Here is an 11,358-nt window from a genome sequence, read left to right as displayed (position 1 = left end):
AGCTGAAAAACACCCCCATAGCATGATGCGGCCATCACCATGGTGCACTGTTGGGATTGTATTGGGCACTTGATGAGCAGTGCCTGGTTTTCTCTACACATACTGCTTACAATTATCACCAAAAAGTCCTATCTTCATCTCATCAGACCAGAGAATCTTATTTCTCATAGTCTGGGAGTCATTCATGTGTTTTTGAGCAAACTCTATGTGGCCTTTCATATGTTTTGCACTGAGGAGAGGCTTACGTCGGGCCACTCTGCCATAAAGACCTGACTGGTGGAGGGCTGCAGTGATAGTTGACTTTGTGGAACTCTCTCCCATCTCCCTACTGCATCTCTGGAGCTCAGCCACAGTGATCTTGGGGTTCTTCTTTACCTCTCTCACCAAGGCTCTCCTCCCACGATTGCTCAGTTTGGCTGGACAGCCAGGTCTAGGCTGCAACAAGTACTAAGGAAAGAAAGAGGAAAGCTGTCCCTACAGTAAGACTAAGCTGAATCCCTATGATGTAGCGGACTGCCTGTTCCTAGCGAACAGACCCGCCTCAGTCCTCAGCTAGTCTGAACGAAGACCTATAGCATAAAGGAAGGAGTCCCTAAAAGAACTATCGACTGGAACAAAAATGGGACACCTCCTGAACAGAGAAAGTTGTTTCAGAACACAAAAAAACAAACTGACAAAAAGGTACTAGAGGTCCCAGAAGGACTAAGCGAACTGACAGAAATAGGCACCGAAGCACCTGGCTAGAGAAACAGTCAAACACTGAAGTCCAGCACAGCCAGAAGGCGGGAGCTGGAATATAAAGGTAGGTGGTCACGTGACCGCAAAACACAAGATGGAAAAACAAACAAACAGAGGGGTTCTAACACTAGGAAGACTTCTGGTGGTCCCAAACTTCTTCCATTAAAGGATTATGGAGGCCACTGTGCTCTTAGAAACCTTGAGTAATGCAGACATTCTTTTGTAACCTTGGCCAGATCTGTGTCTTGCCACAATTCTGTCTCTGAGCTCCTTGGGCAGTTCCTTTCAGCTCATGATTCTCATTTGGTCTGACATGCACTGTGAGCTGTGAGGTCTTATATAGACAGGTGTGTGCCTTTCCAAATCAAGTCCTATCAGTTTAATTAAACACAGCTGGACTCCAATGAAGGAGTAGAACCATCTCAAGGAGGATCACAAGGAAATGGACAGCATGTGACTTAAATATGAGTGTCTGAGCAAAGGGTCTGAATACTTATGACCATGTGATATTTCAGTTTTTCTTTTTTAATAAATTTGCAAAAAATTCTACATTTCTGTTTTTTTTCGGTCAAGATGGGGTGCAGAGTGTACTTTAATGAGAAAAAAAAATGAACTTTTTAGAATTTACCAAATGGCTGCAATGAAACAAAGAGTGAAAAATTTAAAGGAGTCTGAATACTTTCCGTACCCACTGTAAACAGAAAAAAATTTCCAAGTGCGGCGAAATTGCAAAAGCGCAATACTGCAATTGTTTTGTTTTTTTTCATGGTGCTCATTATGCAGTAAAAATGACCAGGTCAGTATGATTCTGCAGGTAAGTATGATTATGGGCATACCATACATGCATAGCTTTTGTAAGGCTGTGTGCCCACGTAGCATTTTTCAAGCGTATATGCTGCGGAATTTCCGCAGCATAAACGCTCCAAAAATGCTTGGTAATCCGCCCCCCATGGTCCTCAATGAGAAGCCGCACTGTCAATGCCCACGCTGCGGTTTTTTCCGCTGCGTTTATGCTCCGCGGAAAAATCCGCAGCATGTCATTTAATTTTGCGGAAGCGCGGCGTAATCGCCGCCATTGACTTGCATTGGGCCGCTTCAAATCCGCAAATATGTAAAAATAATTGCGGAAGTGAAGCGCATTTGCTGCGGTCTTGTACCTCAAAACCGCAGCAAATAGGAAGTGACGTCACAATTGGGCGTTCCATCCATCCATCCCATGAGCATCCCATAATCCAGGAAGACGAGAATCCCATAATATTCCCGTCTCTCAGGATCATGGCTGCTAACGTGGGATGGTACAAGCGGATGAATGTCAACGTGGGATTCATGATTAGTGTGGTAAGTGTCTGTATGTGTCTGTGTGGTGTGTATGTGGTCTGTATGTGTCTGTGTGGGGTCTGTATGTGTCTGTATGTGTCTGTGTGGGGTCTGTGTGGGGTCTGTGTGCGCGGGTGTCAGCAGGCAGACATAGGCCGATGTGACACTACTACTCCCATCGGCCTATGTCTGTCCCCCGTCCACTCCTGCCAGCAGGATCAGCTCGATGGGAGCAGTAGTTCCCATCAGACTGATCCTGCTGTAAAATGTGCCCCAAAATTAAATTTAATAGCCCCCATATGTGCCTCCATATATTATTGACCCTATCCCCCCCCCCCTATTTTTTTTTTTTTGGGGGGGGGTGCTATCATTATTAAAGTTTTTTTTTTATTGGCCCCAATAATATGTAATCTACTGCCCCCTTTTTTTTCATTGGTGGCCAGTGGTTACCTAAAATAAATTAGTTCATACATTACCTGTCCCCGCCGATCGCCCCTAAAATAAAGTAAAAAATAAAAAACTACACCTATACTCACCTAGACACCTAATTCCCCGAAGCCATCGATCTCCTGTAATAAAATATAAAATAATAAACCACAACCTTATCCTTACCCCTCCGTAGCAGTCCACGAGTGTCCCACGAAGATCTCCAGTTCAGAGCAGCCACATAGAATGTGACCGCTCTGAACCGCTGCCGCCGCTAGAATGAACGGGTTCGCCGGAGTTCAGGCAGCGCTGCTCCGGTGATCTGCTTTACGGCCCCGCTGTATCGTGAGAAATTCCCACGGTACAACAGGGCTGTAAAGGAGGTCACCGGAGCAGCGCTGACTGAATGCACTCCGGTGACCTCAGTCAGGGGCTCATGCTGCTGGGAGCGGACGTGTTCCCGGCAGTGTGAGCTTACAGCAGCCATGACAGCTGTCACATCTCCAGATGTGACAGCTGTGCATGGGAGATCAGCGCAGGAACGTGGACAGGTAACTATTTTTTTTTTTTTTAGTAAAATTAGAATTAAATAAAATTGTGTTTTATTTCAAATAAATTATTTTTTTCTGGGTGTTTGTCTTTTTTCTTTTTAACACTTTGTAGGTTAGTAATGGGGGTGTCTTATTGACGCCCATCATTACTAACCTGGGCTTCATGTCAGCAGGCGCTGACATGAACCCCACCACTATTACCCCCTGCCACCGCACCAGGGCAGCGTGGAAGAGCGAGGCTAAGTGCCAGATTTGGCGCACAAATATGATGCGCCAAATCTGGGGCAGCTGAGGGCTGATATTATAGCCTGGGAGGGGGCCTATAACCATGGCCCCTTTCTAGGCTATTAATATCAGGTCGCAGCTGTCCGCCTAGCCTTTGCTGGCTACAATTTATAGGGGGACCCCATGTCATTTTTTTTGGGGGGGTCTTCATAAATAGTAGCCAGAAAAGGCAAAGCGGCTAGCCTTTGCTGGCTACAATTTATAGGGGGACCCCATGTCATTTTTTTTGGGGGGGTCTTCTTATATAGTGGCCAGAAAAGGCAAAGCGGCTAGCCTTTGCTGGCTACAATTTATAGGGGGACCCCATGTCATTTTTTTTGGGGGGGTCTTCTTATATAGTGGCCAGAAAAGGCAAAGCGGCTAGCCTTTGCTGGCTACAATTTATAGGGGGACCCCATGTAATTTTTTTTTGGGGGGTCTTCTTATATAGTGGCCAGAAAAGGCAAAGCGGCTAGCCTTTGCTGGCTACAATTTATAGGGGGACCCCATGTCATTTTTTTTGGGGGGGTCTTCATAAATAGTAGCCAGAAAAGGCAAAGCGGCTAGCCTTTGCTGGCTACAATTTATAGGGGGACCCCATGTCATTTTTTTTGGGGGGGTCTTCATAAATAGTAGCCAGAAAAGGCAAAGCGGCTAGCCTTTGCTGGCTACAATTTATAGGGGGACCCCATGTCATTTTTTTTGGGGGGGTCTTCATAAATAGTAGCCAGAAAAGGCAAAGCGGCTAGCCTTTGCTGGCTACAATTTATAGGGGGACCCCATGTCATTTTTTTTGGGGGGGTCTTCATAAATAGTAGCCAGAAAAGGCAAAGTGGCTAGCCTTTGCTGGCTACAATTTATAGGGGGACCCCATGTCATTTTTTGGGGGGGGGTCTTCTTATATAGTGGCCAGAAAAGGCAAAGCGGCTAGCCTTTGCTGGCTACAATTTATAGGGGGACCCCATGTCACTTTTTTTGGGGGGGTCTTCATAAATAGTAGCCAGAAAAGGCAAAGTGGCTAGCCTTTGCTGGCTACAATTTATAGGGGGACCCCATGTCATTTTTTGGGGGGGGGTCTTCTTATATAGTGGCCAGAAAAGGCAAAGCGGCTAGCCTTTGCTGGCTACAATTTATAGGGGGACCCCATGTCACTTTTTTTTGGGGGGGGTCTTCATAAATAGTAGCCAGAAAAGGCTAAGCTAACTGCTGCGGCCTGGTATTAATAGCAAAGGAAGGGTCCATGGTTATTGGCTACTTCACAGACTATAACATCAGCCAACAACCGTCTGCTTTCCCTTTGCTATTTATTAAAGCTATGCGTGAGCCCACTTATTTTTTTGGGTTAAAAGATTTTATTAAAGTGAAAGATTATTGTACAGTGTATGTAGGTTCATTCACTGAAAGCTCCTGCATACGCTGTAAGGTTGATTTCTCACGTCCACATATCCACGTTAGTACAGATAAGTGTGACCGAGCATGCTTTGCAATGGGTCTGTGTGTGGGTCTCCGCTGTGTGTGGAAAATGGCATCAACACTCGTCCCGGAGATTGACGTGTGAAAGAACCGTACAATATAGGTGAGGGGTTAGTGTTGGTGTGTGTGCGTACATATCTCCATATGTTTATTTAATTTTTTTTTGGGGGTTAATCTTTTATTCCTCCATTTTGTTTTTAAAATAATATTCACACACGTTATTATTCACTGTAGATTGAAAAATATCCCGAAATATGGGACCGAGCTAGTCCTGACTACAAAGACAAGCAGAAGAAAAAAGACGCCTGGGCCTCTGTGTTGAGCCAAATGTATCCCCAGTGGGTGAATGCTGAACGTGATGCCCAAGAGGAAATTAGTAAGTTTTGATTTTTACACTTATTTTTATATCTATTTATAATTGCACTTTTTGGTGTGAAAGCAGTTCATAAATTGTTTTGGTTGTGTCATTGCAGTGTATGATATTAAAAATCGGTGGAGATCGGTCACCGACCGGCTGGTGAAGTATCACCAGTCGGTGCAAAGTGGCTCATCACCCAAAAAAAGAAAATTTCCTTTTGCGGACGAGCTGGCCTTCATACTAACCAGTAGGAGTTTGCGGAGGTAAATTCCCAAAACATATTAATTGAAATGTTTCCAAAAATGTTGTATTTACATTGGGATTTACCTTTTATTATATACAGAACTGAAGGAAACATCATGGCCCCAACAGCAGAAGAGGACACAAACACAGAGCAAGCAGAGGAGGAATCCGAGGACTTTTTCCAGCTTTCCTCACCGGATCCATCTGCTTCGGCATCTTCAGCATCTGGTTGTCCCTCACATTCTTTGTCCAATCCAGCGGACATCGGGACGGGTTTGGTGACTGATTCTCCTGCTCCTGCTCCAAGTGACGCTGGAAGCTCTGCTGGTGATGTGTTGAGGCCCACTGGGAGGGGGTCTGGTTCTGCTCATCTCGTGGCATCGAGAAGGGCGGGCAAAAAAAAGGCCAAAAGCCACGGGGGTGGGACTATTGTGCTTGAAGCACTCACAAATCGAACCCTCAGCCTTGTGGAAAGGGCATCCCAGGAAGATGCCATCGATAAATTTTGCTCAGCCCAAGCTGCCCGCATCAGATCTCTGCCACGAGATAGGCAGAACATGTACATGACTGCAGCAGGCGCTATGGTCATGGCAATTGAAGAGGCAGCAGTTATGCCCTCGCCCCCAGCCGTAGTATGCGGAATATTTAATTGTTTCAAACCCAGTGTGCCTCCACCACGACCAGCAGCTGCAACCCAGCGTTTTGGGCAGGTTGCTGCAGCATACCGTCCAGAAGATATGCAACCAAGTTATGGTCGGCAAATGGCTCATGGTGCATCATCATTTATCAGAGGACCATCCCCCAACTCTACTTTTTCGCAAGAAATGTTTCCTGGGTACAGCTTTGAAGAAGACCTTCAAAACTTGTAGTTAAAAAATTTTACCCCTCCCTGTCAGCATTTTTGGACCCTAGCAAATACAGACAGCACCTGTAGGTCGATAGATACACAATGTTTTAGAGAATCAGACAATTAACAAAGACCTTTTCTTATGGTCACCTATACCAGGCATCAGGCGTAGGGGACTGTAAGAAAAGGTCTTTCTTTTTATATAATTAAACAACCTACAGGTGCTGCCCGTATTTTAGGGCCCAAAACTGATTAGAGGACAGGTGTGCTGTACACAGTGTGTAATTTTTTCCCAAGTTATGGGCAATGTTTGTCCGATTAAATTTTCTAGAAGTTTGTTGTTTTGTGTTTTTAAAAAGTTTTTTACAGTTATTCTATATTACGTATTAAAAAAATTATTTAAACTATCTGTTAATTTTTCTTTTCAAGTGTATATGTGGTTGGATTGGGTTGTAATGAAAAAGTGTTCCCCTGATCTGCGCTCACCATAGCGCATGTCAGAGGAACTCTACATTTTTGAAATTTGTTCAAACTAATCTACGTATGTGGTCGGCTGTATACAGTGGTTTTTAAATTAGAAATATACTTTGATATTTTGGACCACAACTATTTTTTGGATGAATACTACTCTCAACACTGTTATTTGCTAGTTCTGTTCTTAGCGCAAGCAAATAACAATGGTGAGGGTTGACTTTAGCAGACAGTACTTGGGAATAGCGCTCTAGGTAGTAATGCCAATTTACAGGCTCTGGTCTTTGTGGGTTGTTCACTTTTGCGTTGACGTATTGTCGAAAAACAAAATGTAGAAGGTTGCAATTCAAGAAATATTTTAGACAAATTTAAGTTTAACCAAAATTTATTTTTTGTCAAAACATTTTTTTTTACATTTTTATTTTAAAAAAAAAGTAGGAAGTTCTTCTTTTATTGTTCATCAGATCTTCTCTGCTGGTCAGGCTGCTCAACACCAGCACAGGAGTATTGCCAGTGCACGGCACCTTCAGGACTCATGAAGTAGTCAGCGAAGGTTTCTCGCACCCTGGCACCAGAGTTGGATGGCCTTCCCTGACCGGAGTTGACAACTGGAATTAATTCAGATAGCTGTGACTCCTCATCTTGCTCGGTGCTGTACTCACGAGCATAGTTGTGGAGTACACAGCATGCCTTAATTACAGTGTCAACGGTCTCCGTATCCAACTGGATGGCAGTGTGAAAGATCCTCCACTGACTACACATGATTCCGAAGGTGCATTCCACATATCTGTGTGCACGACTCAGCCGATAATTGAAAATCCTCCGCCGGGCATTCAGTGCCCTTCGTGGGTATGGGCGCAGCAGGTTGGTCTGTAAGGGAAATGCCTCATCCGTTACCATCACAAAAGGAACTGGATGTGTGGAACCCGGCAAAGGTCTTGGGGCTGGGAGCGTTACGCCATCTTGAAGAATTTGCAGCCCAATCTGTGATGATCTAAACACCCGAGAGTCCCCAGTACTGCCATAACGTCAATGGCAACAAATTTGAAATGTGCATCAGCAACCGCCATCAGGACCACAGAAAAAAATTTCTTATAATTAAAGAAGCGTGATCCTGATCGTGGTGGCTGCTGAACTCTCACATGTTTGCCATCGACAGCACCAATGCAGTTTGGGAAATTGGCCACAGTTTGAAAGCCTGCTGCGACCTGCAGCCAAGTCTCCTCGGTTGGAGAAGGCATCACGATGGGCTGCAACTTCTGCCAGATGACGGTACATGTGCACCTCACAATTCTGGAAATGGTGGATTTACCAACCCTAAATTGGAGGTGCAGTGATGTATAGCTCTCTCCTGTGGCCAAAAATCTGAAAAGGAAAAATAGATAATTAGAAAAGCCATAAAAAGAAATACAAGCCAACAGTAATTATCCATTATTAATTCATCTTTTAAAAAATTAAGGTCTTTATTACAAAAAACTATTCCAACAATGGGCTCGTTTTTTTTTTTGGGGGGGGGGGGGGGGGCTCCACATTTTCAATCTTTTTTGGGCATCTTTTGTTTTCTCTTGAGTTCACACATATCAATTTATAATGTGTTTTGACTTTGTGTCTGTGTTTGCCTACGATGTTTGCTCTAGAGTTTACACATCAGTGACCTTTTCAATCTGATCTCTGTGCATGGTGATCTCATGGTCAAGCCAAAAATATGTACACAAAGACAGACACAGTGGAGCCATCACCACAGGGTAACAAAACCAGGTACACCAGCCATCACCGCAGGGTGGCGAACAAAACCAGGTACATATAAATCAACATTCAACTTACCGCAAGGTGATGAGCAGCCTTTCCTCAGCAGAGATGGCCCTTCGCATTACAGTGTCTTGGAAGTCCAGGTCAGGAGACATAAGGCTTAGCAGCCGATCAAATGCAATAATGTTCAGACGGCAGAACTGTTTAAATTTTTCAGGAAAACTATAGTAAACAGAGAAAAAAAAAATATTAAAAGATAATTTTGTAACATAGTATACAAACAAAACCTTAAAAAAACAGCATAGACGGATGACATTATACTTTCTTCACATATATCTTACCTCCTTAAATCCTGGTAGAGAACATTAAAGTGGCCCTTGTCCGTCCGCTCCTGCAAGATAGGGTGCACCCAAATTTTTTTTGGTCGTCTTCTCCTCCTTAAACGCTCCTATAGAACAATAATAGGTTAGTACACACACTACATAAAAATAATGTACCCCAAAAAAAATTAGTTTATATTACCTGCTCAACGTTGTAGTGCAGGAGATTTAAGCAAGTCATTAGCAGAAGGTTTAGGCATGGTCTGCTGACCCGCAGGGGCTGCAATTCCTGTGGCATACTGTCTTTTGCAAAAAACAAAATGGTGAAGAGGGGTTGAACTAGGAAATGACATCAGGATTTCCATCTTTTTTTTTTTTTTTTTCAATAACTTTATTTGTGCTCAAAAACGCATGAAATAAGCTTACAAAAACGCATGTAAAATCCGCATACAAAAACGCGTCAAAAACGCGACCAAAAAACGCACGCGATTTTCTGGCAAGGGACATGCAGAAATGTTGCAGAAATTTTCTGCTTCATAAATGCAACGTGGGCACATAGCCTTATAGTTAGTGGTAGTGTTAGTAGTGGAAAAAAAATCAGAAATTTGTGAAAAAACATTTCACTTGTGTTGCCAATTTCTGAGTTATAATGTTTTCATTTTTCAGTTGATGGAGCTCTGTGAGGACTTGTTTTTTGTGGGATGGGCTGATTTTTTTATTGATACAATTTAAAACTTTGCAGGAAGTTCAGAGCTTGGACTGCAGAGGACTGCGATAAATGTATTTTCTCTGATGAAGCTCCCTTCAGATTGGGTCATCTGGAAGAGTGGTTGTCCGGAGAAGAAAACGTGAGTCCTGTGTCATGCCAGCAGTAAAGCATTCTGATGCCATTCATATCTGGAGTGGCTATTCCTCCAGGAGAGTGGGCTCACTTACAATTTTACCTAAGAACACTTCCATGAATAAAGAATGGGATCTAAACATCCTCCAAGCAAAACTTCTCCCAATGATCAAGGAGCAATTGGGTGATGAACAATTTCCAGCATGATGAAGCACCATGTTACAAGGCAAAAGTGATAATGGCACGGTGAAGAAAACATTGACATTTTGGGTCCATGGCCAGGAAACTCCTCAGATCTCAATCCCGTTGAGAATCTGTGGTCAATTCTCAAAAAGCAGGAAGACAAATGAGAAATTGTGATAAACTCCAAGCACTGATTGCACAAGAATGGGTTGTCATCAGACAGGATTTGACCCAGAAGCTGATATCCAGTGAATTGCGAAGTCTTGAAAAATAAGGGTCAAGTCTGTAAATATTGGGTCTTTGCATAAACTTGATGTATTTGTCAATAAAAGTTAAAAACTTATGAAATTGTACTTCAGAACCACAGTACCACTGAAACATCTAAAAGGTCAAAAAACACTGAAGCAGCAAACTTTGTGAAAACGACAATTTGTGTCATTCTCAAAACCTTTTACCATAACTGTACAATGAATACATTTCAATAAGAACATCATAAGGAAAATCACATCATGAACAAGTACGTCCAAACTTTTGACCAGTACTGTATGTAGTACTCAATGTGCCTTTTTCTTGGATTAGTTGTATATTTTGTATATTTGATATCTTATATAACCTCTTTTCGGTTTCATTCTATTTTAAGTTATTATCCACTTTACAGCCTGGGACGTATTAGTACGCACCAGGCTGTCACCCCCTGTTCAGTGCAGGCTCCAGCGGTGAGCCCACACTGAACCGGGCACATGTCAGCTGATTATTACAGTTGACATGTGCCCGCAACAGCCGCGGGTGGAATCGCGATCCACCCGCGGCTGTTAACATGTTAAATGCCACTGTCATTCTCTGTGATCTGCTCATCACAGAGGCGATCAGATAAGTGCTGCTTCTAGTCTCCTATGGAGACTATAGAAGCATACAAAAAGTGAAAAAAAAAATGTTTTTAAAAATATTAATAAATAAAAAAAATATAAAAGTTTAAATCACCCCCCCTTTCGCCCCATTCAAAATAAAATAATAATAAAAAAAACCACATACACATATTTGGTATCGCTGCATTCAGAATCGCCCGATCTATCAATATAAAAAAAGAATTAATCCGATCGGTAAACGGTGTAATGAAAAAAAATTCTAAACGCCAGAATTACGTTTTTGGTCACTGCAGCATTGCAATAAAATGCAATAACGGGCGATCAAAACATCGGATCTACCCCAGAATGGTATCAATAAAATCTTCAACTCGGCACCCAAAAAATAAGCCTTCATCCGGCCCCAGATCCCGAAAAATGGAGACGCTACAGGTCTTGAAAAATGGCACCATTTTTTTTGTTTTTTTTTAGCAAACTTTGGATTTTTTTTTCACCACTTAAATAAAAAAGAACCTATACATGTTTGGTATCTACGAACTCGTAATGACCTGGCAAATAAGAATGGCAGATCAGTTTTAGCATTCAGTGAACGTGATAAAAAAAATAAAAAAAACCCATCTGTGGTATTACACTTTTTTTTGCAATTTCACTGCACTTGGAATTTTTTTCCCGTTTTCCTGTACACGATATGGTAAAACCAGTGATGTCGTTCAG

The 11,358-nt window shown here is 42.8% G+C and overlaps 1 protein-coding gene across 1 annotated transcript; it reads left to right on the top strand.

Moving 5' to 3' along the window:
• The first annotated feature begins 4,986 nt into the window (after positions 1-4,986).
• Positions 4,987-6,375, top strand: LOC141165910 (uncharacterized). The gene is made up of 3 exons (XM_073651973.1): positions 4,987-5,145; positions 5,243-5,390; positions 5,471-6,375. Exons 1-3 carry the CDS (start codon positions 5,097-5,099, stop codon positions 6,237-6,239), a joined length of 966 nt encoding a protein of 321 aa, XP_073508074.1. The 5' UTR covers positions 4,987-5,096; the 3' UTR covers positions 6,240-6,375.
• The last annotated feature ends 4,983 nt before the right edge of the window (positions 6,376-11,358 follow it).

This window comes from Phyllobates terribilis, unplaced genomic scaffold (genome assembly GCF_046119375.1).
Source record: "Phyllobates terribilis strain yellow unplaced genomic scaffold, ASM4611937v1 Scaffold_1__5_contigs__length_1240528914, whole genome shotgun sequence".
Taxonomy (NCBI): domain Eukaryota; kingdom Metazoa; phylum Chordata; class Amphibia; order Anura; family Dendrobatidae; genus Phyllobates; species Phyllobates terribilis.
This window is presented reverse-complemented; position numbering and strand designations above follow the sequence as displayed.